The 26,699-nt window shown below is 50.8% G+C and overlaps 1 protein-coding gene across 5 annotated transcripts in view; it reads right to left on the bottom strand.

Annotated features, from left to right (window-relative positions):
• Nucleotides 1-26,699, bottom strand: part of POLE (DNA polymerase epsilon, catalytic subunit) — a 43,496-nt gene that overhangs the window by 6,479 nt on the left and 10,318 nt on the right. The window contains exons 16-48 of one of the 5 annotated variants that reach the window (XM_005534066.3): nt 26,409-26,537; nt 25,492-25,594; nt 25,253-25,399; nt 24,532-24,677; nt 23,611-23,759; nt 23,146-23,238; nt 22,353-22,497; nt 21,730-21,887; nt 19,589-19,784; nt 17,227-17,441; nt 16,867-16,969; nt 16,590-16,670; nt 16,390-16,512; nt 16,086-16,304; nt 15,579-15,788; nt 13,541-13,684; nt 13,071-13,211; nt 10,658-10,811; nt 10,471-10,577; nt 9,261-9,437; nt 8,658-8,881; nt 8,291-8,511; nt 7,481-7,685; nt 6,916-7,089; nt 6,522-6,647; nt 5,887-6,019; nt 5,598-5,784; nt 5,377-5,508; nt 5,081-5,274; nt 4,676-4,876; nt 4,265-4,390; nt 4,051-4,140; nt 504-3,844 (exon numbers count right to left, since the gene is read on the bottom strand). In XM_005534066.3, coding sequence (XP_005534123.2) covers nt 3,743-3,844; nt 4,051-4,140; nt 4,265-4,390; nt 4,676-4,876; nt 5,081-5,274; nt 5,377-5,508; nt 5,598-5,784; nt 5,887-6,019; nt 6,522-6,647; nt 6,916-7,089; nt 7,481-7,685; nt 8,291-8,511; nt 8,658-8,881; nt 9,261-9,437; nt 10,471-10,577; nt 10,658-10,811; nt 13,071-13,211; nt 13,541-13,684; nt 15,579-15,788; nt 16,086-16,304; nt 16,390-16,512; nt 16,590-16,670; nt 16,867-16,969; nt 17,227-17,441; nt 19,589-19,784; nt 21,730-21,887; nt 22,353-22,497; nt 23,146-23,238; nt 23,611-23,759; nt 24,532-24,677; nt 25,253-25,399; nt 25,492-25,594; nt 26,409-26,537 — 5,055 coding nt within the window. In that variant the 3' untranslated portion in view covers nt 504-3,742. Of the gene's footprint in view, nt 1-503; nt 3,845-4,050; nt 4,141-4,264; nt 4,391-4,675; nt 4,877-5,080; nt 5,275-5,376; nt 5,509-5,597; nt 5,785-5,886; nt 6,020-6,521; nt 6,648-6,915; nt 7,090-7,480; nt 7,686-8,290; nt 8,512-8,657; nt 8,882-9,260; nt 9,438-10,470; nt 10,578-10,657; nt 10,812-13,070; nt 13,212-13,540; nt 13,685-15,578; nt 15,789-16,085; nt 16,305-16,389; nt 16,513-16,589; nt 16,671-16,866; nt 16,970-17,226; nt 17,442-19,588; nt 19,785-21,729; nt 21,888-22,352; nt 22,498-23,145; nt 23,239-23,610; nt 23,760-24,531; nt 24,678-25,252; nt 25,400-25,491; nt 25,595-26,408; nt 26,538-26,699 lie in introns of those variants that run through there. The other 4 variants (XM_088064868.1, XM_088064869.1, XM_088064870.1 and 1 more) reach the window with 4 other exon arrangements.

The following is a 26,699-nucleotide window of genomic DNA, read 5'->3' as shown; positions in this document are numbered from 1 at the left end:
CCTCACGTCATTGCTGGGGACAGGGGAAAGGGACCATCTCACAAGAAGGGCTTCCTTCCAGTTGAGAAAACACTTGTATCCATTCGTGGGGTTTTCCCATGTGAATAAATTCTTTTAACTTTCATTATTAGCATTGTTGCTGCTACTGTTCGTTTCTCATCTCCTTGCTGTTTCCAGTGAATTGTTCTTATCTCAACCTGGTATCTTTACCTTTTGTAGCTCCACCTGGAGAGGGGAGGGGCACATGGTTTTAGTGGGAATACTACCTTGGAGAATGCTATTTCTAAACCATGACACAGCATCAGGAGAAATCAAAATGTACCAAAAGCCATGCTATGTTTAAAAAAACCTCCAAAATTCAGTGTTTTAATCCAACTCTAAACTGCCTGTATATCAGCCTGACACAGGTGGGCATGCAATCAAGAAACACAAACAGGGATATGTGAACATGGACAGGCAGGTGAGCTGAATTACAGATAAGAATCAGTAGAGGAAATCTGGCCAAAAATTAGAGAGGCAGGGCAGATCTCATAAAAAGGAAAAGTGACTGATGAATCATTAACAGAGAGACCCCCAGGCAGTGGCTGTGTTATGGTGTCATTGTGAGTGCAGCCGAGGAGGAAGAGGAGGACTGAGCAAGCCACAGCATGGACACAGAGATTTTGATTTCTCAGTCTGGAAAATACCGTTACACAATGATGGGCAACATGTGCAAGTTGTGCATCCATCGTGGAAAATAATTTTAGGGGAAAGAAATGAATTTAATTAAATCTAAAGAAAAAAAATATTTTAACTGGCATAGGCATTCTTTTAACTTTCAGAAAGCATCACGTCCTTTAAGCAAGTGGTCTTTTTTATTGATCATCTATCAGCAGTCCTGGGTCACCAGGGGTTTGGCAAATGTGGTGTCCTTCTACAAAAAGTATGAAAAGGAGGATCTGGTGAACTCTAGGCCTGACCTTAGTGGCTAGCTTGGTGGAGTAGATAGATCATGCTGAGCACACTGCTGACAACAAGGGAACAGCCCAGGGAGAAAGGGGTTCAAGCTAGGCTTTGAGCTGGGGGAGGGGAGATGCTGCTTTTTCTCACACCAGTGTGCTCCCTTATACTACTGGCTCAGGCTAGTAAAACTCCCCCAGCCCTGGGAAAATAGTACATTCACACCATGGCCTGAGGGTTTTCATTCCATCTGATGGGGCATAACTTGCTCAAGCACGCTGATGTGAGAGGAGGCTTTTGTCTTACACGGTGTCATAAACCATCCAAGATCCTTGAAGTGCCCCAGACTCATTTCTGGGGCCTTTGACCAGAGGACTGTGCATGATCCACAGTGCTGCAACAATCCACTGTGTTGCACTAGACAGATGCCAGATACAGAGTCCTCCAAAAGATCTTGGAGGTCTCCCTGGGAGGAGTCTGGGGCTGCTACCCATGACCACAGGGCAGTGTAAGAAGTGGGAGAAATCCTGGGTGGATCCTTGAAGAAAGAGTTCATTCCAAATGTGAAACAGTCACCTGAGGTTGCTTTTCTTGGAGGAGCCTTGAGCTGCTACTAGGTTCTCAGGGGACTAAAGCCTTCAGGAGATGCCTGGGAAGAGTCTTGGGTGGGTCCTTGAGGATGAAGGTCCCATGAAAAGGGAAGAATTATCTTGGATACCTTCCCTGGAGAAATCTGGGGCTGCTATTTGGGATTTCAGGTGCTGAAATAAAAGACAGACTCCAGAAGATGCATGGGAGGTGCCTCGTGTGGAACCTAGAAGATGCAATTTCCACAAAGAGAAAAATCCTGGGCACCTTCCCTGGAGGAGTCTGGGGCTACTGCCTGGTATATTAAGTGCCTATGTTAGAGATGAAAAGACTGGGAGATTCCAGCAAATACATTTTTGTAATCAGCCCAGCTAAAGTCAGCTGAATGCAGCCAAATGCAGCTGAGCCCACTCCGGCCGAGCTCAGCTGAGCTGCTCCGCTCAAGTTGGTCGAGCAGCGCCCCCTGCAGACGGGGCGGCTCCTGCAGCCACCGGCACCGAGCCCCCGGCCCCGCTGAGGTCCCCGGGAGCCAGAGGGGAGTGACTGTGGGGGAAGCAGGCATCAGGTGCAGCAGGAGCACGGTGGTGTCACTCCGGGACGGCTTCCCGTGCAAGCCAGGTGACGGGAGGGGACAGAGGAGCAGTGTCCTGCAGAGCATCCCCCTGTCTGCCTCACACCAGGAGTGAGAGAACCCATCCCAGTAGAACCACAGTGCTGCTCCATCCTGCCTCCATGTCTGCTGAGCCCAGAGCTCTTCCCTCTTTTTGGGATCCTCCAAGGACTCCAAAGTTATTCCTTGGCCCTCAGTCAGCACTTTCCATAGAATCATGGAATATCCTGAGTTGGAAGGAACACACAAGACTCATCAAGTCCTACTTCTGGCCCTATCCAAACAGCCCAACAATCCCACCCTGTGCAACTCTGAGTGTTGTCCAAATGCTCCTGGAGCTCTGGCAGCCTCGGGGCCGTGCCCATTCCCTGGGGAGCCTGGGCAGTGCCAGCACCCTCTGGGGGAAGAACTTTTCCTTGATCTCCAGCCTAACCCTCACCTGGCACAGCTTCAGCTGTTCCCTCAGGTCCTGTCCCTGCTCATGGAGAGATCAGTGCCTGCCCAAGAGGAGCTGCATGAAGGTGAAGTCTGAATAAACCAAGTGTCCTCAGCTGCCCCATGTATGACTTCACATCTAGACCCTCCACCATCCTCACAGCCTTCACTGGATGCTCTCTAATAGATTTATAATCTTGTATTGAGATGCCCAAAAGCTCCTGGTGCCATGCCCACAAGGATGCCATGGCTGCAGTGGTTCTGTGCCCATTGAGATGCCATGGCTGTGGTGGGCTCATGACCTTTGGAATACTGTGCCCTCACTTCTGAGGGATCTGCTGCCTCCATGAGGAGTGGCACACATGGAAGAGTATGATCTGTCCTACAGCCCACCTGCTACCACTGCCAGCCCCAGGCTGTCAATAAACCCTGCCTAGGGCTGGTCACTGCAGTGAAATGGAGGGACATGGGTGTCAGAGCTGGTGGCTGTGTCCCCATCCTCCAGCCCCACACTACCACAGTGGGGACATATACAGCCTCCAGCCATGGGCTGCTGGTCCTGCTGCAGGGATGTGTATAGGGTCTCAGGCCCCCCACCTCACTGGACAGACCCACTAATACCTTAATGAGAGCTGAAAAGTGCTTGGGCCAAGCCTGCCCAAGCACATTTGCACAGGGAAGTCAACCCATTGCAGTCAGGACCCAGGACCTGCTGGCAGGTGTGGGCACTGGGAACTGCCTGCCTCAAGCTGGCAAGGGCTGGGCTGAGGGTGGGATGAAGCCAGTGGTACCACAGCCACCAGTATGCCCCAGGCTATGGGTGGTACCACAGCCACTGACCCACAGCCCCTGCTTCCTCCCTCCCTAAAAACTACACCTACTTTCTACCACCCATTTATTTACAGAAACTGAAAATTAAACCACACATGGGGCCAGCACAGACCTGTGGAGCCCACCTCCAGCTACTGGATAGCCCCAAGTCCCCCACCAGGCAGCTAGGGGAAAAGACAACCCAGTCCCAAGCATGGCTCCCCCTTCCTTCCCTCACTGCAGGAGGGGTGTGCAGTGTCTCTATGGTCCGTCCCTTGACCAAGGGGGTCCAGTACCACTCTCCATGGATGTGAGAGCATGGAGTAGGCAGAAAGAGCAGCCCAGCCCTCACTGTTGGAGCTAGAGGTTGGTGTGCAGCAGCCACTCAATGGTTTCCAGCAGGTAGGCCATGCCATAGTGCTGGGCGATGTTCTGGAAGACACTGACATGGTCCATGAAGGTCTGGGGAGAAAAGAACAGGGGGGGAAGAAGGCTGCCCAGGAACCTGGGCAGCCATGGGCTCTGATGGAGTGGCTGGGCAGGGCTTCCCAGAGGACAGCTTAACAGGTGCCAGGGCATGTGTAGCTAGAGCAGAGGAGGCACAGGGCACCTTAGGGCCCCTCACTGAGCTGCTGGGCTGGGGCTGGGCTGGGCAGGTGTTGAAGTACCTGGGAGGAGATGGTGAGGGTGAAGTCTCCAGCACAGCTGCAGTACACAGGCATGTGTGTCTCCTTCACACCATGACACTTTTTGCACACCTGGAGGCCAAGGAGGTTTAGGTGAGTCAGAAGATGAGGCCAAGCTCCTCTGCCAGTGGCAAAGTGAATGTCCAGGGCTCAGACAACTACAGGAATGGGCAGAACTGGGGACCTCTGTGCTTACCAGGTCCTGAAGCACGAAAGCCATCAGCTTCTTCTGCAGGGCTTCCACCAGTGCTGTCTCGATGGCATCAGTATTGTACTGCACATGGCAATTGGGGCAGAGCCAGCCAGGCAGTACCAACCTGTCCTAGGAGCAAAGAGAAGGAGGTGAGCACCACAAGTCTCATGCACTGGGATTGTGGAACTTGTTTCTGGAGAGGACAGAACATAAGCCAAAGCTCAAGCATGCTCAGATCCATCACATGCATTAGAAAATATGAACAGAAAATTTGCTTTAGGTGAGGATGATCACAGGCAGCACACAGAGCTGCAAAACAAGGGGAAGATAAAGAGATAAAGTAGGTAAGATGATCAGCTGGCCTCCAGCACTGCTGTACTGGGGCCTCTATTATCCCTAGGAGAGAGGCTGCACCTGGGAAAGGGCAGGGTCCTTGCACAGGTCCAGATCCCTGCAGAAGTTGCAGTTCCTGCAGATGACTTCAGGAAGCACATAGGAGCGGCAAGGGTCCCGAAACTGGGCTGCTTCCGAGAACTCGCCCACTTCGATAAGGCGCAGCAGGTCCCGGCGTAGTTTGTTCACTTGGTTGGTTATGTTGGCATCCAGGGAGAGGACCTGCAAGGATAAAAGCCAGATGAGCCTAACAGCAGAAACTGTTCTCAGCAGGACAGCTCAGATCCTTGTGACACTCATATGGATTCAGGGAACAGTAAATTAGTTGTAGATCCCTCCTGGGAAAAGCTCCAGCAATGGACAAGGACCAGAATTTCAGTTCAGATCCAATCCTTCAGCCAAGGGGCCTGACCCACCCCCACTGACCTTGCAAACGTATTTGATGAACTCCAGAGCTGGGTTGTTGAGTGGGAGGTAGGAGCCAGGTAGGACTGGGAACATGTCTGAGGGCTCTGTGGCATTCTGGGAACCAGCCATCTTCTTCTGGATCTTCTGGGTGATGGTGAAGAAGCTTTGGGTAAGCTCATTGGCCACGTAATCTTGTGAGAAGGTGATCATGCCTAGAGGGGTGAAGCAGAGAGTGAACTGTTGATGGCACATCAGGCAAGCAAGGTGGGTGGCTCTCTGCCTGCAGCAGAGCTGCCCTGGCAGTTGACACTCACCAGACATGGCCCTCAGGTCCCCCAGAGTCTCCTGGGACACCTGGCTGGTGCTCTTCCTCTTGATGGGGGTACTCCCAGGCGCGTTACACCGCAGTTCCTCCTTCATGTTGTGGTACACAGCTACGATGTATGCTGGGAAGACATAGGCAAGGCTCCAGCTCCTACTCAGAGCTGGCACGGGGGGGTGTACAATGACTTCAGCATCTCCCTGTACTGCTCACCTGATATGATCATCAAGAAGTAACTCTGGCAGGAGCCAGCCTGGGGCAGGAACTGCGCAATGTTCCAGCTGTTCTCCAGCAGCTCCTCCACATCTGGCTCCCCTTCCTCCTCCTCTTCTTCCCTTGCTTCCTCCTCTTCCTCGCTCTCCTCCTCCTCCTCCAATGCCTGCCTCTTGCTGGTGTCCTTCTGGGAGTCCCAGCAATGCCACAGCAGTCCCTCATGCCCAGCCAAAACCTCCCTACTCTGCTCCCAAGGGACAGGGTGCTTCCCATCCTTCCCATCTCTTACCTCTCCATAGTGGATGCGAGAATCCACTTTTCCCTTGATACCTCCATAATTTGCTGGGTCCATCCAGAGCAAAAACTCCCAGCAGCGGGAGAATGAGATGGTCAAAGAATGGAAGATCTCCTTGGAATGGATGCTGGAGGGAAGAAACTGCAGTCAGTCCCTGTGTCAGCATCATCTCTTTTCCACGGGACACTGTGGGGAGGTGGTGCTGGCCAGGAGAGAGTGGTATCCCCTTTCCTACTGGACCCCTGCCAGGGATCCCAGGGGAAGTCAAGCCCAAGGACACGTGGTTCTCTATTCTTGTATCAAGGTGCCTATACCACAGCTGGGATGTGGACAGCCAGCCAGGGAACAAGCTGCTGGGCGTCTCAGGCTCTCCTAGAGATCTCGTCACGATTGAGTCCTATGAGTATTCTTGGAATACTGCCTATAGAGGACAGCTAGGTACAGATCAGAACTCCAGGCATGACAGCAAGAGAACTGGGAAGCCTTGTCCCTTCAGTAGCTTTGCCAAAAAAAGTAATAAATTCAGTTCTGAGGTGCATCAGAAGGCAAAAAGTCAGCATCCTCCTCCCTGGCCTTGAGCCCTACCCTATCCCCACCACCCAGGAGCCTCATCTCCAGGTGCACCCCACCTGTTGATGATGTACTCCATGTAGCTGATGGCATCCTCAATGTGCCGCTTCTTGGTGCACAGGATGATGCGGTTGAAGTTGGCATAGACCACAGAGGAGCCCAGACGCTTGAACTCGGCCACCAGCCTGCAGCAGGGCACAGGGTGGGGTCAGTGGATGGGAAAGCAATGCCCAAGGGGCAAATGTGACCCAAAGAGGATGTGTTGATCCATCAGCCTGCAGTCAACATGCAGCAACACTGGGCAAGGGAAGTCACACAAAGAGGATGGATGAGAGGTCCATCCTACTGCCCCACCTTTCTAGAGAATCACTGTGGATGCCAGCATCCTGGTCACTAACATCACACCTCTCCATTCCCCATCCACCAGCCTGGCACACTTCAGACCTCACTTACTGCAGGAAAAGCTTCTTCATCATGTTGTGGAGTGTGCGGTGCAGTGCCGGGTCATAGAGCAGGGAGGAAGGAGAGTGAAGCCAGCGGTAAAAGTGAATGACCTGGTTGTCTGCATAGACGTTGTGGTACTGTGTAATCTCCTTCACCCAGCTCACCACCATGCTCTTCAGAATCCTGCCAGCAAGCAGAGACCACCATCACCCCACCTGACACCAGCAACCCCTTCCCCCTCCCTTATGGACACATTAGAGGATTTAGAGTAGGAACTCCCTTGTTCAGCCCTCAGCACATGAGCCACGAGGTAAATATGTGCCTGTATAACCTGGTGGAGCATGAACAAAGGAGAAAGCAATATCTGCTGAGGCACCAGGCAGCTCTGATGATTTTCCAGTGTGTTGGAGAAGATGCTTGCCATGCACTTGAGGCCTGGATATATACTTAGAGCATTCTACAAGCCCTACTGCTGGGGAAAGGCTAAAGCCAAGAGGGAATGAAGCAGGACCCTGAGGGTACCTGCCAGGATGGAGACCACCCACTCTACCTCCTGCTGTTTCTCAAGCCACACCTGAAAGTGTTGGAGCAGAGGGCAGTCTCATCATAGCTGGCTGGGATGTTGGCAGCTTGGTTCCCTGTCACCAGGTCCTCCAAGGATGCCTGCTGAATCACATCGAAGCTAATGCTCATGCTGGAGCCTCCTTCCATGTCATTCACGTGGTGGGACTGCAACACTGTGTTCACAGCCAGGCTCTGGATGTCCAGCTCCAGACACACTAAGAGCAGATACACCTGTCAGCAGAGATGCAGGGAAAGGAGCAGGAACACCCTCCCTGCTGCTGCCAGAAGTGCTTATCACAGGTACAAGGTGATCTGTAGGTGGTGCTGCACTCTGAGAGCAAATTCTTTTATAGGCATGACTGGATGTTCATAGGTGCTTTTTATGAAAGGAGTCTTTCAGGACAAGGCTCGGACCTACTGACCCTTTGGGGACCACCAGTTTTCCTGGAAGCTACAACAGTGGACCTCAGAAGAACTCATTACACTCAAGCTGCCTATGAGACACCTGTCCCAGTGGCACCAGTGATGACCAAGTGAGTTGTCCTTGGGCAACATTGCAGGTAGTCTGCCAAGTGCTACTGTCCTTGGTCACTGGTAAAGAATCCCCATTTTGATGCCTGCACATGTTACAGGTGAACCTTCCCTGCTCCAGGACATGCCCCTAACATCCACCTTGCCCACATCAATGAAACCCAAAAGCTGCTAGTTGCAATTGTCACCACAGAGACTCTTGGGGGACTGCATCCACCCCTCTTGCAGGACTCACAGAGCAGGATACAGCTCTGCCCCATTCAGTGCTACCACCTTCCTCCCTCTTCACCTGTGGAGTAGCAGCCAGGATTGTTGATCTCAACTGAGGCCCTCTCATCAAACTCCATGACCAGGCGGTTGTCATCGGCCTCCTTCCCCCCCAGGTCAGGTCGGGCCGTAGGGGACAGCCACAACAGGTGGTTGTGACGACGAAGGTGGCGTGAAAAGAATAGGTCAGAGCCAAAGGTGGAGATGTCATCAGGGAGGTTCCCAATGGGGATGTGGTAGTACCTGAGGCACAGAGACATCAGTGGTCATTGGTCTGAGCATGGGTGCAGGGAAAACAGGGACCCTGACCATCCCCTCAAGGGATGAGGCAGCTCTTGTGGTCCCACTGAGGGCATGGCAGCCTCAGGGGACATGGCCACCCTGGGTACCTGCTCATCTCAAAAGCCTGGGAGAGGCAGGTGTCCAGGTTGAGGTAGTGGCGAATCATGCGGCGGGCAGCATGGCGCTGCCAGTCCAGGACTGAGTAACTGATGTCATCTACCAGCCGGATGGGGACCAAGGGGAACTCCTCAATGATGGGGATCCCACTTGCCAGCTGTTTCAGGTCCCAGTTGGACTGCACAGCCAGCAACGTGGGGCCCCGGCGCTCATCCTGCACCAAGGAGAAAGGCACATGTCCTGGTCCACCTCTCACCTGCTCAGCAGGAAGCTGGTGGTGTCAGGTGCCCCATGCCCACAGCAGGTCCCCAAAGTCCTGGGACAGCACACCCCAGCATTCCCAAAGCACCCACCCACCTCCAACACCACCAACTCTCCAGCTGAGTGTAGGGATGGAACAAGATCCTGAGGTGGCCTTGCCACCTTTCACTGCCGCGGGTAAGCCCCCGACAAGCAAAACAAGCATCCACTTCTTGATCTTGGGTCCAGCAGTTACGTGCAGTGTTCTTGGAACTAGTGCACCACTGCCTTCCACAGCATCCTTCCCTTAGTCCCCATGGTCTTACTGAAACCTTCCCCCCACCTTATCTCACCTTGTAGCCTAAGAGCAGCCGCTGGACACCTTTGTAGATGGCCTTAGGGTCAGTCTCAGCACGCACCTCAAAGGTGTGTTTGTCCAGGGGCAACAGCTCCTTGCCCACCTTCTCTAGCAGAGCCTCACGCTCCACCGAGAACAAGGTGGTGAGGTTTGGCATCTGGTTGCTGCGTACCTGGGTGCAAGAGGGACCAAGTCAGAGCAGGGGGATAGCAATCCTAGGATGTGCAGTCCCAGGGGCCCTGCCAAAAACATGGCGGGGATGTGTGATGTATGGAGAAACCTCCTGCTGCCTGGCTCAACCAGGGAAGGGTCCAGGGTGGAAGGGACCTTTAAAGGTTGTCTAGTCCAACCCCCTGCCATGGACAGGGACAATACATAATCTCAGAATTGTTTAGGTTGGAAAATATCTTTATGATCAAGTCCAGCTGTTCACCCAACACTCCCAAGGCCATCACTAAACCAAGTCTCCAAATGCCACATCGCATCTTTTAAATCCCTCCAGGTATGGTGACTTCACCACTGTCCTAGGCAGCTGTGTCAGGGCTTGACAACCCTCTTGGTGAAGTTTTTCTGAATATTCATCCTAAACCTCCCCTAGTGCAACCTGAGGTCAACTAGACCACATTGCTCCAGACCCCATCCAACCTGGCCTAGAACACTTCTGGGGATGGGGCAGCCACAGCTTTGCCAGCAAATCTGTGCCAGGGCCTCACCACTCTCACAGGGAACAATTTCCTCCCCATATCCCACCTAACCCTGCCCTCTGGCAATGGGAAGCCTTTCCCCCTTGTTCTGTCAACTCCATCCCTTGTCCAAAGGTCCTTTCCAGCTCTCTTTAGGCACTGGAAGGAGCTCTAAGGTCTCCCTAGAGACTTCTCTTCTCCAGGCTGAACCCCTCCAGCTCTCCCAGTCTGTCTCCAAAGCAGAAGTGCTCCAGCCTTCATCAGAGCATCTCTGTGGCCTCCTCTGATTTTGCTTCAGTAGCTCCACGTCCTTCCTATCTTGCAAAACCCAGGGCTGGAGGCAGCTTTGCATGTGGGGACTCACTCAAGCAAGGCAGAGGGGCAGAATCCCTCCCTTCCCTGCTGCCCACACTGTGGAGATCAGTCCAGGACATGGGGGGTCTCTGGGCTGTCAGGGCACACAGCAAGGGCATGTCCAGCCATCAGCACCCCCAATTTCTCACTCTCCACAGCCCTCCTTACCTTGTCCAGCACGAAGACAGCAGCCTTGCGCTGTGAGGGGATGAAGAGGCCCAGGAGTGCCTTGCTGCCCTTGATGCTGTGGTACAGGTAGATGTGGCGAATGCTTCCTGGGGACACAGAGCACAGAGCATCAGTAGTGCCCACAGGCGCCAGGTGCCTCAGGAATCCCTCTTCCAGGATGCCTCACCTGGCTCCAGGTAAGTGAACTGGGCCAGTGAGCACATCTCCAGGTGCTCAATGTTGAAGGTTTCAGCCTCTCTCCCTGCCAGGTGTCGAACAAGCTGCCTGCTGACCATGCACACACAGCCCAGGTGGATCAGGGCACGGAAGAGCAGTGGCACCTGGAATGGTGGGAAGAGATGTGATGGAACAACTGCTACTAAGCTCTTCTTGGGGGCTGCAGACCTAGAATAACCTAGATTAAAACCCACAGTTGGCACATATCTGAGGTACCTTGGCATGAATTTGGTATTATCAGCCTTGCTAAGGTAAAGAACAGGTATCTCAAAATCCACATCTTCCTACCCAGATCCTACCATCAATGTATTTTGGAGGATGTGTGGAGCAATACACACAATCTTGCAAGCAAGCAACAACCAAAGCAATCTTGCCAACTCTGCAACTTGTGGTTTGTCACTATGAGGCAGGGGTTCCATTTGAACCTCCAGATAATTGGCATCGTAGGAGATTCACCACAGATCCATCCTGTTTTATTAACCCTGTAGCTGTCAAATCCACTGCTGCAGGAGACTCCTGAATGGCTTGCTGAGGAACCTGGTCCCAAACTAGTGAGAAGCAATAAACAATTCTTGCCTGACTGCTCTTCCCTTGTGCTAGTTTTAGTTGTAGAGGCCCCTCACATCTCTTTAGCAAGATAAAGCATTCCCATTTAAGTTCCATCCCTGAGGGCAAACTTTCCCTCTCTTGTATCCTTCTGTTACTCATTTTTCTATTATTCATCCTTCTGCTACTGCATTTTTTGGGATCATGACCAGAACTGCACTGCAGATGTTTAAAGATCAAGACAGATCTTTCTTTGCTCAGGTCAGTGTCGAACTGGGTTCATTGTGTCTCTGAAGATGGGAACTCCACAACCCCTTGGGCAACCTGCTTAACAATATTTGCAGAAGTTTTTTTCTGAAATTTACACAGGATTTCCATGTTTTAGGTTGTGTCCACTGCTTCCCTTTCCCTGGGCACCAGAGCAGAGCCTGGCTCCTCTTCTCCACTCTTTCCATCAAGCAGGTCCCCTGAGCTCTTCTGGGCTGCACAGTCCAACTCACTCAACCTCCCCAGAGATGACAGATGCTGCTACCCCATGATTATTAAAATTCCTTAATATCTTTGAAACTTCTCCATGCCCTTTGTTTTACTTCAGCTGCTCATTTTAATTTCACCTTAACTTCTTGATTTTCCTGTTCCCACTTATTAAACACTACTAGAGTGGAGAGGACTCAGGTTTTCCTGGAGGAAGATCTGTAGATATAAAGAATTTAAGTACATGCCAGTCACTTTAGATAAGTAATCTGAAGTAAATTTTGGCTGCTGCTTACTAAACCTCAGTACAGTTTGCTGGGCACCATTTTCAACTGCTGATGGCATATATGGTTCAACCTTTTACATCACCACAGGATTTCATAGCCTCCACATAATCATTAAGAGTTGTGCCTTGCCTTGAGAGACCTTTCTTCAAATTTTTCAAAAGCAGAAACTTAAGGCGAATACAAGTTTTCTTTAACTCTGTCCCACTGGAATGCTTCACAGGTTATACCAGTAACTTCAGTAACAAAAGTCTCCCAACTCTGTGATAAACTTTTTGCCCTTGCAGCCTCCTGCACCTCAGAAAGCATTTCATAGCCAGTGGTACCTCTGCTCACAGCAAAGCTTGTGCTACTCAGGACTTTTCATCCATAATAATCCTACAGTGCATTTCAGTATCAAATTCACCTGCCTTTATGCTTTCTTTAACTCCACTCTTACAATGGTGTGATCTATTCTGCCACTTCCATACAGGCGAGGTCTTTTCTCTACAACATCTTTGTTAAATTCCTGTCATCAGGTTTTGATCTGCTGGACAAATCAGTATCCTCACTGGAAGCAAGCATCCCACCTGCATTTTCAGCACTGGCAAATTGAATTTTAGCCTGATTGCTTTCTACAGAATTTCATTTAGGTTGTTCTTACTCTTGCTGAACCTTCAAGTTATATGCTATTTTTTTCTAAAGCTTTTACAACCTTGTTTTAGAGGACATGGCACTCAGACCTATGTATCACTCTACATAGGTTGGGTTTTCCACCAGCTTTACTCCAAATGCCACTTCTCTTTCCTGGTTCCAATACCAGCAGGCTGGCTCTGGATTAGTTTAGAAGAAGCCATCCATTTCTTTCCCCAAAGTTTCCTAACTCCAAATAAACTGAAGTCCCTTCCCTGACATACTGTAACCCATGTGCTGATACTAAGCATTTCTGTCCATATGAGCATAACTCCCAGTTTCCTGGACAATGTCAAGGGTCTTGGATTTTTGGTGTCTCACCACTGGCATTTAGACTAAAAAGCTACTGCTCAGCAACCCTTAAAGATGAGCACCTGGAGGAGTTACCTGTGTCTCATACACTCCCTCGATGTCTGGAGCAGAGAGGTCTGCGTTGATTTCGTTGATGTGCTCTTGGTACATGTCTTCAGGAACAGAGTATTCATACAAGTTGTAAACTAAGTTTGAGCGGGGCAGGATCCTGTTTACCTGGCAAGGTAAGGGACAGGATTATCGGGACACATCCACGTGGCAGCACCGCCAGGAGCGAGGCTCTGAGCCAGGCCAGCTTCTGGTGCTCTCTCCTAAGGAAATCAGTAGGTTATGGTCATGCATGTTACAAATTCCTGAAACAGAGAACTCGATTTCCAGGCAAACTGGGATTAGCAGAGGACTAGGGCCTGGATGAGAGATATCCATGGGGTAGGAGAATGAGGTGTTGCATGGCAGATGCTGGTAACTCCTGCTTACAGGGGAGGTAAAGTGCCTTATCTCAGTGCAAGCAGCTGTTTCCCCTTCCAGAAGGGGCAGGTGCTCACCTTCCTGTAGGCTGCTCCCTCCTCAGGCTTTGGGACACGCTGGTTGACATAGAAGACACGGGGGATGCTCAGCTTGATGCAGTGCAGGTCACTTCCTATCACCGCCCACAGCCGGAAGAGCCCAGGCTGGCTGGTCTCAGCGATCTGTAGGACACAAGGCACAAGGTCAGCATTAGCAGGAGATCCAACATGCCAGCAGTGCTTACATCTACACTGCAGAGCACTCTGGGGATCTACATGGTCAACTGGTGGCTAAAAACAAAGCAGGGAGCTTAGAGAATCATCACTTTCAGTGCTGGAGTCTCTGTGTCCTGCTACTGTCCCAGAGTACCATAAAGAAAACTCTGCCACAGGCTGGCCAACCAGCTCCAGGGAATGTCATTCAAATCATTCTGAAGTCCTGGACCTGCAGCTCCGAGACCTTTCTGGAGGATGAAGTGGGTGATAGGAGCTGGGTTTAGGTGGCTACACGTAAAAAAAGTTTGTAAAAACACCTTTGGATGTTTGGATCAAACTTGGATGACACCACCCCACCTCTTTATTTGTACACTGTCTGCTTCTAGGCCCCACTGGAATCCTGTGTCCAGTGCTGGGCTCCTCAACTGACATACTGAATGGACATACTGAATTGAATGAAGGGCCACAAGGAGGAAGAAAGGATTGAAGCATCTTTCATATTAGGAAAGGCTGGTAGAACTGGGACTGTTCATCCCAGAGCAGATAAAGCTCATAGGGATCTCCTCCACAGGTATATACTCCAAGGGAAGTGTAGAGAGGACAGAACCTGACTCTTCCCAGTGATGCCCTGCTGGAATCCAAAATAAAAACCTCTCTGAGCTCCTCAGAGAGAGAAAAGAATTAAAATATATAGAAGCATAGATATAAAGTAAAAGTGTAAGTTTTAGTTTTAAGTAGGTAAAAATATAGCTTAAGTGCCCTAAGAGTCTGTGTTAGCTAGTGAAAAACCTTATTACCCAGTTTGAAGTTCAGTGATAATACCATTCACAGATTCAACTTAGCCCTAGACATAATGAAGGCATTGTTTACATTCTTGGATAAGAACAGACAGGATTAGCCACGTGGACAGATGGTGCCCTATACGTGGGATTCAGGTGGCAGGAGCATTGCTTTCGCATGTTGGAGTTGAGTTTGGATTGGTGTAGAAAGTATTGTTTTAGAAGCATGTTTTTAGCTGATTGGATGATTTATGAATTTAATCCCCTCTATTGGGGACCCAAAAAACACATCCAAAGAACAGCAGCACCACCATCATCACCAACTGCTTTTGCAACGCAGGACAACAGAACTCCACGCCGAGAAGCTGCTACCCAAAACATCAGGACCTTATACCAGACAGCTGCTGCTCAGAACTCAGGGCTTTATGCCAAAGCTTTAGTAAGGACTGTAACTTTCTAAACTCTTTGCCTTTGAGACTGATGCTTTTATACAATAAATACCTTTCTAGCAACCATCAACTGCTCGTGTCTTTTTGAGACCTGGAAATATTCCTGGAATCCCTGTTGACGTGTCAACAGTGTCCAATGGCAGGACCAGACATCATAGGCACAAAATAGAATGCAGGACAGTCCCTCTGCATGTCAGAAACTTTTTCCCTGCAAAGGTGAACCTGGTCCAGGTTGCCTGCAGAAGGTGAGTGCTCTCCATCCTTGGAGATATTCCAGGATGTAGTCCTGGGACCCCAGCTCTGGGTGGCCTTGACTGAGCAGGATATGGGAACAGAGCCTCAGCTGATGTTTCTGCAATTCTGTGACTGTGCAGTGCTGCCCACAGGCTGAACTACAGCTGCCCCACCAGCAGATCTACCCATGTATCCAAGAGTCACCAAGAATGACCCTGTAGGCACCTGTTTCCATCCAGACATGTGTGAGTCTGAGGCTCAACAGCCTCTCCTGGGCTCCCCAGGGCTAACACTTACATGGGGTAGGTCAGAGTTCCTGAACTTCACCATTTGACCACAGAGTGTAAATGTGAGGCTGTGTGTCCCAGGCTGCTGTGTGGCAGGTCCCCTCCCCAGTACCTGCACAACCTGCCAGGGCAAGTCCAGGATGCTGCGCGCTGTCCGGCGCAGGTAACTGCTCAGCCCTTTGGAAGGGGCATCGCGAACCACTCCTCCACCTGCCACCACCCCACCATCCTCCATCCGCCTCCTCTTCCGCCGCTCCTGCCGCTGCCGAGCCTGCAGCTCCCACTTCTTCTGGTGGAAGCGCAGCCAGACCAAATGCTCTTCCTAAGTGGGTTGACAACAAGCATAAAATCAGCAAAGGTTTCCCAGCCCCACAACATCACACCATACAGCCTAGCCTTCCAGCCCTCCCAGATTATGTTCCTGCTCCAGCTGTGAAGCCACCACCTCCCTTTTCTCTATCAGTGGTTGCTTTTCTGTCTCCTGATTATATTTCCCCTTGTATCCCAGAGCCATGTGTGTGCAAAGTGTTTTGCAAACCCACAGCTTGCTCCTGGAAACACCCAAGCTGCTTGGTTGGATGAGTCCTGGGGCATCCCCTGCACAATCTGCTTTACCTACCTTGGTGGTGCCAAAGGGTGGAGGTGGGCCCAGAATCTCCCGCCAGGACTGGGACAGCTCCAGGTCCTGGGACAGCTGCTGGCTTTCCTCTGCTGCAGGGATACGCTTCCGCTTATTTGTAATGGGAACCAGTGGCTGAGGGATCTTGACAGCCCCAAAATCCTCTATGTCACCCACCTGTGAGCTGGGTGTCCCCTCCACAGGCCGATTGGCAAGAACCTGAGAGCAAGGAGAGCAGAAGGATGGGGACTGCAAGAGAATAGCTCCACTGGCACTGCCAGCACCTTCCCCTCACCTTCTTTACCTGTTTTTTGCCTTCTGAAATGAAGAGCTCATTGATTTTTTTCTGTTTATACACATCATTCTTCTCCAGGAGTTTCTTGTGAAGCCAGTCTGGGTGTCGGACCCGTGGAACTGGGTTCTTTACCTGCAGAGTAGCTCCAAATCACATCCAAGTCCCCCGTACAAATCCTTCCTCCTGTCCACCCCTCCACTGCCCTGTACCTGCTGCAGGGCTGCTGGAATGGTGATGATTTTCTGGATGGTGCTGCCCAATCTCTCAATGTAGTAGTCCCAGTCCAGGATCTGCGAAGAGGCCAGAGCTTGGGCAGTGAAGAAAGACAAGCAGAAGGGTCCCCAGACACAGGACAAAGCATTCCAGTAGCACCCCTACCCCAGCCCCCTGCTTTGTGAGCACAGGAAGCCACTGCCCAGGTTATGTCTCCAAAAGGACAAGCTCCTGTCCCAGATGCGGGGTCATCTGTAGGGATGCCTCACTCACCGCACGGATGTTGAAGTCCTGCAGTGAGGGGCTCTTCAGCCATTTTCGGAGATAGTGCTTGCACACGCTGGGCTCAGCTTGGAAGATGGCAAGGGGGATGGCTCTGGAGGAGGCAGGGAATCAATGTCCTAGCACCCCACAATTTACTCTCCCAGCCTGTGGAGATCCTTCAGGCTTCTCCTGAACTCTTGTGAAGCCACTGGGCTGTACGGTGCTACCCACTGCCCTGCTCAAGGCCTGTGCCAGATTCAGGTGATCACCTGGCCATGTATTCCAGCTCCCTCCCTTCCTGCTACCTGCCCATCCCTTCTTGGTTTCTCCCACACTGCCAGAAGCACTGGCCCCTCCAGGTGGGGTTACCTCTCAGTGACCGGAGACCCTTCTGGTTTCTTGGAAATGATGAAGCGACAGCTCAGCCCTGCATCCTTCACCATCTGGTCCCCCAAAAACTCTGCCAGGCGCTTAGCAGTGCTGATGGAGGTGGACTTCTGCTCCCCGTAGTCCTCCAGTTTGCGTGACATAGATCGGTTCTCTGAGATGAGCTCAAACAGCTCTGAATCAGGCATGTTGGCAGCCTGAAAGTTAGGGAAAAGCCCAAAGTTAACAAGAATTAGTGATCAAACTTTCCTGTTGTCAGGAACAGAGAGCACCACAAACAGCTGATATGTCTCTTTACAGGGAGCCTGGGAATTGCTTCCTGGCACATCTGCCAGTGGGATCTATAGAAAAGAGGGTGCGTGGGTTTCAGGCTGGCACCAGTTTGTGCCATGGCTGAGCTGCGGCAGCACAGCTTTGTGTTGTGCATGCAAAGTTAGGCTCACCAAGAATTTGTTGTAAAACAGCATCACAAAACAAAGGGCTGTACAGGACCAGAACTAAACATGTTTTGTCTCAAACATTCTGAGTATTGCTACAGGAAAGGTGTGACTGGAGGGTCCCATGGAGGTGTGGCAGTGCTTTGCCACTGAGCCGAATCCCTGCCATGCCCTAAGACTCATGCTCAGTCCTTTCTCTAACACACATCCAGGAGGGCTAGCTGTGCATGAAAGGAAGCAAATAGATTCCTCCATCCCCTCTTTTCTTTTCCTCCTCTCCTTCTCTTCCACTTTCTTTGTCTCATTGTTTACACCAGCTCTGAACCATCTGTGTAGTATGACCAAAGCAAGACCAACACAGATCTAAGGACTAGTGATATTCTTTGTTTTCTTCCCTTGCTTTGCCTAAGCAAAGAAGGGCTGTCATATTCTACTTCATACTTTGTATTGAACCCTGTTGCGGGAGTGGAGAGCTTGTGTAAAGGTGTGCTGTGGCTTGTTTGCCAGGATCTTTGAGTAGTGGTGTTGTGGCTCATGTGCCAGCACCTTTGTGTGATGGTGCATTGCAGCTTGTTAGCAAGTACCTTTGAATATTGGTGGTCTATTGCGACTTGTGAGCCAGTGCCTTTTGAGGTGCATGTGGTGGGAGCTGAGAACTTACTGAAGTGTTCTGTACAAAATTAAGGGCTCTTCCACTCTTGTGGAAGTCTCTTGTAAGAATTCGCTTGTTGACTAACACCTTTTGAGTTTAAGCAGTGGGCTGGTTGCTGGAATTACAGTGACTGTACAATAAAACATAAAAGTTCCTGACATGTGACCGGTGTCTTTGTTCAACCTGATGAGAATTTATAATGAACATCATGCCCCATGACCAGTAGGTCATGTCAAAGACCCAGTTGGACTCTGTGATTCTACAAGACAAGGGGGTGGGAGGGAACAAGAGTCATTCGGATTGAAAAGCCCTCTAATATCAAGTCAAACCACTCCCCCAGCAGTGCTGAAGCCACCACCAACCCATGTACCCAAGTGTCACATCCACACAGCTTTTAAATTCCTCCAGGGATAGGGACTCCACCACTGCCATGGGCAGCCTGTGCCAGAGCTGGGCAATCCTTTTGGAGATGAAATTTTCTCTATTACTCAACCTAAACCTCCCCTGCTGCAATTTGAGGCCATTTCTACTAATCTTGTCACTTGCTCCCTGGGAGAAGTGCCCTACTCCCACCTGGTTCCCCCCTATTGTCAGGGAGTTGTAGAGTAAGAATGGTCCCCCTGAACCTCCTTTCTCCAGGTTGAGCTGCTCCTCACAGACTTGCACTCCAGACACTTCCCTAGCTCTTTTCCCTTCTCTGGATATGCTCCAGCCCCTCAATGCCTTTCTTGTCATGAGGTGACAAAAACTGACCCTAGTCACCTAGGTTTCAAGGTGCATCACCAGTGTCCAGCACAGGAGGATGGTCACTGCCCTGGTACTGTTGGCCATGCTGTGGCACAGGCCAGATGCCATTGCCCTTCTTGTCTACCTGGGCATGTTTAGCACTGTTGATCAGCATCCCCAGATCCTTTCCTGTCAGGCGCCTTTCCAGACCCTCTGTCCTCAGCATGGAGCATTCCATGGGGTTGTTGTGACCCCTGTGCAGGACCTGGCACTTGACCTTGTTGAACCTCACACCACTGGCTTTGGCTCATGGATCCAGCCTGTCCGATCCCTCTGCAGGGCTTCCTGCCTTCCAGTAAACCCACTCCCACCCAGCTCAGAGTCATCTGTGAAGCAACTGAGGGTGGAAGAGGTACAAGGGACCAGTGATTCTGTGCAAGTGAAGTCCACCTTCCCACAGTGCCCGACCAGCTCAGACACTCCTTCCCATGTTCCACCTTGGACCGCAGATTTGTTGAGCTGTGCCTACCTTGCTGTAGAGCACATCCAGCCAGTAATCAGCCACCTTGGCCACGGAAGCGTAGACCTCCTCCAAGGTGCTGCCTTTTAGAAAGGCTTCAAACACAGATGACTGGAATATCTTCACCAGCTGCAGTTCTCCCCGGCGTTTCACCTCAAACCCCTTCAGCTCAGCCAGGGACCCATCCTCGTTGAACACAGCATACCTAGGACAGAGTGTGAATAAACCTGGCCTACACCGAGGGATGTGTCCCCCAGGGTGCCCCTGGTGTGCCTCCTGCCAGAGTACTTCTCCCTATGCCTTTGTGCCACTATCCAGTACGTTCAAAGGAGCCACAGCAGCACCCGGATAATCTCAAGTATCAACAGCTGCTCTAGCAGCCGTTTTATCTTGGTCTGGAAAAGGACATCAACTCTTGCCCCAGCTCATCCACACTGACTCATCGAACTACAGCAAAAGGGGCCTCAAAGATTATCCAGCCCCATGCCCCTGCCATGGGCAGGGACACGTTCCACTAGACCAGCTTGTTCCAAGCCCTGTCCAGCCTGGCCTAGACACCTTGGGGCAGCCACAGCTTCTGTGGGTAACCTGTGCGGGAGGTCTCACCACCCTCACAGTCAAGAATTCCTTCCCACTATCTCATCTAATCCTGCCCTCTGGCAGTGGGAAGCCATTCCCTGTGTCCTGTCCCTCCATCCCTTGTCCAGAGTCCCCCTCCAACTCTCCTGGAGCCCCTTTAGGCCCTGAGAGAGACTCTGAGGTCTCCCTGCAGCCTTCTCTTCTCTAGGTAAACACCCAAACACCTCCAGCTCTCCCAGCCTGGCTCCAGAGCAGAGGGGCTCCAGCCCTTGGAGCATGGCCTCCTCTGGACTCAATCCAGCAGCTCCATGTTTTTTTGTGCTGAGCATGCCAAAACTTGATGCAGCATTGAGGGTGAGGAGTGATCTTAATTGGTGAAGGATGACCTTAACTGTGTGTAAGAAAGGGCGGGAGAACCCAAGAGGGGAAATGAAGATATTAGGAAGAGATTTAGAAAGAAGAAAACTGTCAACTCCAATGCTGGCAGAGTGGTTGACAGGAAACTGGGTGCAGCCGTGACACACCTAAGGGAACATTCCTCCCTCTTGCCTTTTCTCTTGCATTGTTTTGCCTTTCACAGCCCTGAAAACTACCTGTATGTCCCAAAAAAACCCCAAACCACCACTGTAGGAATGATCAGTGAGGAGAGGGGATACTAAAACCTGCTTGGCCAACCCTTCTCCACCTGCCTACATTCCCATCAGCACAGCCTTTCCTTCCTCCACTGACCATGGTGCCTGCAGCCACCTCCAGGCTTGGAGAGTGACCAGGAAATAAATGCTCTAAGATCCCTAAACTGTAGGAATCCAGAGGCCCTGAGGGGAGTCCTACAAGCACAGCCCACTCAGAGCTGAGCAACACTTTGACTCCTGCAGAGGGGTATGAATGCCTGGAGAGGAGCACTGGCAGAGAATGGCAAGTGCTGAACCTCATCCTGTCAGGGATTAAGCACAAAAAAGTCCAGAATTCTGAGAACAGAGGGTACTAGGGAAAGCAACAGCATGGTTTGGAGTCAGCCTGTGGGCTGCCACCCAAAATAATGGGTGCTACTGCTCTAGCTCACTCACTCTTGGTTAGGAGGTGGTCGTTGAGAAATCAGTGAAGTTTGGGTACAATTGTGCTGTAATGTGACAGTAATGGCAGAACCTGTCCTACTTATAGATGGAGAGAGAAGGGGAAACACACAGGAGTAGTGTTACTGAAGTCTGTGAACTCTTTAGAGATAGGAAGGTAAGAACTGCTGAGTTTAAACAGATTAGATTGAATACAAGCAGTATTAGAAATCTCAGAAGGAAAGTCAGCGTTCTCCTGCACACCTCAGAGCCAAACAGGGACATGTTTGGTCACTAGGCTGGAGAAATGTAATTTTGCTGTTATATGCTAAAATTTACTGCCATAGTAGCTGAATTCAAAGATGATCTGATGTAAAGAACTTGTTACTTAAAGCCAGTGAGTCAAATGCTGCTGTCTCTGGAGGCAAGGACCAACATGTCCCACATGCACAAAGGCAACAAGATCCTTAGTCTGTTAATTCAGGGAAATAGACAATATTTCAAGCTTTGAAATCTCACCTTTTCTTCAGCTTCTTGCCCTCTTCTTTGGAGGCTGGAAGGATCATGGCCAGGTATGGACCATCCACTTCAAAAAAGATGCTGTTCTCTGAGCGTGTGATATAGGTGAGTGAGGCTGGATCCTGCAGTTCCTGGTACTGATCATTTGTGAAGCCTTCCTGTGGCACAGCCCCAGAAGAACAGTTTCAATCCACAGCTGTCTGGTCACACCAGGGGATGCCCCTAGGACACACCCTGCCCAAAGGAACACCTCAGCACCCCTCTGGGATCTACAGCACAATTAGGATTCAAAAGTCAAAACATTTGTCCTGCCCGTTGAGAAGAAAAAGGCTTTGGACCCTAAAACTACATTTCCTTTTTTTACAGAGCCTGGAGTGAGCAGAGGATAGGTTTAGACCTTCCACTGGGCTCCCTACCATCACAGGTAAGCATGCACCTAAGCTGGCCTTTTACAGACCCCCCCTCTCTGATGGGGGATATTGAGACTCCTTCTCCATTCAGATGGTCTCCAGAGCCATCACCCCTGACATCTCACCCACTATACAGGCAGTGAAGATGCTCTCCCTACTCATCAGCTCTCTATCTCCTTTTCCCAGGCTGCAGAGGACAGGTGCCAGACTCACCTTCACCAGGATGTTCAGCATGGCACCTGGGTAAGAGACGGTCACTTTTGGCTTCTTGATATTGGTTGACTTGATGACAAAGTTCTCTGGGAAGCTGTTGGGAAGGACACACCAAATCCCATCGGTATCCAGTTCTAGAGGTCTCCTAAGGAAGGAAGGAAAGTCAGGAGTAGAGCGCATGAGAGATGACAATCAGTTCTGTGTCCCCCATGAAGACAGCAGCAGCCTGTTGCACCCACTCTGTTCCTTTCTGCAAAACAAATCCTCAAATACAACAGCAGTGTCAGGAATGCTCACAGAATCAGAGAATCACAGAGCACTTGAGGTTGGAAGGGACCTTAAAGCTCATCTCATTCCAACAACTCCTTGTCATGGGCAGGGACAACTTCCCCTAGACAAGGTTACTCTAAGCCTTGTCCAACCTGGCCTTGAAACACTTCCAGGGATGGGGCAGCCACAGCTTCTCTTGGCAACTTGTGCAGAGAAAACGTTTTTCCCAATATTCTGATCTTCCTCATCTGATCCTGCCATCCACCTCCTGATGCAGTGGGAAGCCATTCCCCCTAGTCCCACCACTCCTGGTTGTTGCCCAAAATCTGTCTCCACCTTTCTTGGAGTCTCTTTACGCACTTAAAGGGGCTCTAAGGTATCCCTGGAACCTTCTCCAATATGAAAACCTGGAGCCCTTCCTCATAGGAAATGTGTTCCATCCCTCTGAAAACTCCAGTGTTTAACATGCTCCCACATCTCTCCTAGATGCAAGTGGACCTTCTTCAGCTCAGCACACACTCACCCAATCTGCTCGATCAGCTCTCTGGCCTGGGTGATGATATTTGCCCCTGTGAAGCAGACAATGCCAGCCATTTCCATGGAATACCAGCGAGCTCTGTGAGCAGAGAAGTCACAGTTAAAAGCATGACATGCTCCCTCCAAAATCCAGCCATGGAAAGGCAGGAGGATCTCCAGGGGAAGAAGGGCAAGAAACAAAATACTGGGCCTTGGACCATTTTTCTCCTATGAAATTCTCTACTTATGATGCTCCAGAAAAGCTGAAAACCCACTAAGAGACAAGATTCCCATCATTTAATATCTGATAAGAGTCTCCAGGATGAGGAGTAATGGGTAGAAGCAAGAGAAGAGTGTTACAGGAGGGACCTGCTCTCATCTTGGTGCTTCAGGAAACGACTACCTCACCAAGACAATCCTGGTTTCCAAGGGTCCCCTCTAGAGGATCCTGGATGGCCCAGGGGAGACTTACCCTTTCCGCATGACATATCCATAGAAGGAGTTGAGGATGCACTTGTGAGCCAGCTGCAGGGAGTCATAGAGGATCTCCATGTTCTTGCAGCGTTTCACTTCAGAGGCATCTCCTGTCTCCACTGCTGCAGACAGCTTCTTCTTCCACACCTGCATGCCAAGGTCAGAGTCAGGACAATTCCACATATCACTACCCGTGGCATCCAACTGGTTTCCACTCAGTCCCAGTTGCATTGCAGCTGTACAGGAATATCTTTGCCAGAGATCAGCATCATGAATCAAATGTTCCATTTTCTTTTGCAGAACAGGAGGTGTTGGCCAGAGGCATTTTGTCACTTATCAGACGAGACTTTCAGCTCCCATCATAGATCAGAATTCAACCAGCACCAGCTGTGCTGCATGATATGTGTACAGGGAAGAGCTCAATACACTGCCTGCTGCAATCCATGATGCCTGGCTAACAGCAGAACCATCAGTGTAGGAAAAGCCTCTTTGTCAGCCCTGGGAACCATGGCAAAAGAGGCAGCTGGGAGGAACTGCAAAGTAACAGGCTCTCTTAACTCTTCCAGATGTAGAGCCCCAGGAGTCCTAGAATAGTTTGGGTTGGAAGGGACCTTAAAGCTCATGTCACCCCACCCCCTGCTTTGGGCAGGAACACCTTTTACTAGACCAGGTTGCTTTAAGTCCCGTCCAATCCAACTGGCCTTGGACACTTCCAGAGATGGGGCAGCCACAGCTTCTCTGGTCAACCTGTGCCAGTGCCTTGCCCCCCTCACAGGGAAGAATTTCTTCTCAATAACTAATACAACACTGCTCTCTATCAGTGGGGAACCACAGAGGCTTAATCCTTTGAGGTTTTCAGCAAGGCACAAGAGGTCCCCAGGCTTGGCAAGACAATCTGACCAGCACCCAAGCGTGGTACCTTGTGCAGTCCCTTGAACTCGTATCGGCGGTCCCGGAATGCTCGCACCGTGTCCACATAGAAAGAGTTTTCTCTTTGGCAGATGGTAGTGACTCGCTCCTCCACCTTGGTGACATGGATCTTCTTGTATGCCTTGCGGCAGTAATCTGGTCAAAGGAGGAGGCAGAGGGAGGCTCTCAGGGATGGGTGCCCTGCTACAAAGGGATGAGCAGAGTAGGGATAGGGAGGCAGCTAAGTATAAGGCATGGGTGAACAAGGGACAGTCCTACGGCAAAGGGAGAGGAAGATCCCAGTATGGAAAGATGCAGCACCTCTTTATGGAGGTGGAGGGCAAGGGGGAAAACAAACTAATCACATGGCACACCTACAAGCCCAGGCTCTGCCCCCCAGCAGGTGGTTCTGCTGGACAGCAGATCTCCAGATGACAGGATAATGTGATGTTTGCCTTTCATTAACTGGATTTAGCAGCCTTACAAAAAACGGAGCCATTCATATTTCAGCTCAAGTCTGTGGCTCTCCAAGACAAAGGTACACTGACAGAGGTACCAGTGCCTGGCTCCTCTTAGGAAGCATGCATCAGTCTGTTGGGATCCTGGAGAAGTTCTGAGACCAGCCTGACCTCACCCCACAGCCCTATGAGGGGTCACTACTGCTGAACACTGCTCACAGTCCAGGTCCAGCAAAACACTGCCAGGATCATGACCTTGATTCATTTTTTTACCTGCCAGACGCCTTTTCTCATACTTGGCTTGTTCTTCCCGGGAGAGCTCGTGGAAGGCACGGGGTGGTCCATCAGGGAACAAGGGAGGGAACTTTTCTGACTCCAGCTGCTGCTGGATGCGGTGGTACTCACTGCGGCTGGCAGGCACTGCAGAGGAGGGCAGTGATCAGTCTCGGGGGAGAAGCAGGAATTTGGCTCCATCTCTTTGGGCTGGACTACATGGTCCTTCCTGTACTTACTGAACTCTCCTCTCCACTGCCACATCATCCGACGCTGACAGTTGGTACCCGGTTTGTTGAAGTCACAGGCAGCACAAGTGGCCTCATCCACCATGGCTGAGGGCTGGATGCAGTAACAGACATGCAGGTGTTAGAGGGGACAATTCCCCAAATGACAACTCATGCTAGAACAGATGCTGTGTGGCAGGAGAGCACAGGTGTGAACATCAGAGATGGTACTCAGTGAATTCCCCTTTCCAGAGCCTTTCAGGAGCACAAGCCCCTCAAAACAGCTGGGTTTTTGGGAAGAGTTCCTGCTAAAGCTGTAGCTGAGTCTCTGAAGACCTGGCCATCCAGAGAAGGACAAGAGAGGTAGGGGAAGGGACTGAAGCACAAGTCTGATGAGGAGCAGCTGAGGAAGCTGGGGGGGCTCAGCCTGGAGAAAAGTAGGCTCAGGGAGGACATTCTTGCTCCTACAACTCCCAGACAGGAGGGTGGAGCCAGGTGAGGGTCAGGTTCTGCTCCTAGGAAACAAGTGAGGAAACAGCCTCAAGTTGTGCCAGATGATGTTTAGATTAGATATTAGAGAAAAATCCTTTACTGAAAGGGTTACCAGACACTGCCACAGGCTGCCCAGAGTGGCATTCTCCTGAAAATATTTAAAAGTCATGTGGATGTGCCACTTGGAGACATGGGTTGGTGGTGGCTTTGGCAATGTTGGCAGAGTGGTTGGACTCAATGGTCTTAGAGGGCTTTTCCAACCAAAATAATTCCATGATTCCACAATTCCATGTCAGCTTGACCAAATTTCACACCCAGCCATATCTGCTTCCCCTGCCCAGTGCAGAAAGTTCAGCCCTTGCTTTTAAGGGGATCCAGAGGGACCATTAAAGTCATCTGGAACTCAGATTAGGAGAGACAAGATTGATGTCACCCACCTGCAACCTGTTGGTCAGAATGATGTTGGGGTACATGGCCCCCACATCCAGATGATAGATAAGAGGACACTCAATTCTGTTGGGAACATCCTTCAGGGAATTCAGTTTGGCCTTGATTTCATCACAAACCTGTGGTGAGATAAAGAGAAGCGAAACTAGGGCAGGAAGGAATTAATGAGCCAAATACTTGTTGAATTTAGTTCTTCTTCAAAGGGACACTTGCCATGGGCTCTGGGGATGGATCTAAAGGACCAAAGGAGCAGATGAGGGACTCCTCGACCCCTGGTGATT

This window comes from Pseudopodoces humilis, chromosome 20, assembly GCF_049639895.1.
Source record: "Pseudopodoces humilis isolate 2021_Gansu_Grassland_sample_001 chromosome 20, ASM4963989v1, whole genome shotgun sequence".
NCBI classification, from domain to species: Eukaryota; Metazoa; Chordata; class Aves; order Passeriformes; family Paridae; genus Pseudopodoces; species Pseudopodoces humilis.
Note: the sequence above shows the minus strand (reverse complement) of the source record. Positions and strands in the feature narration are given on the sequence as shown.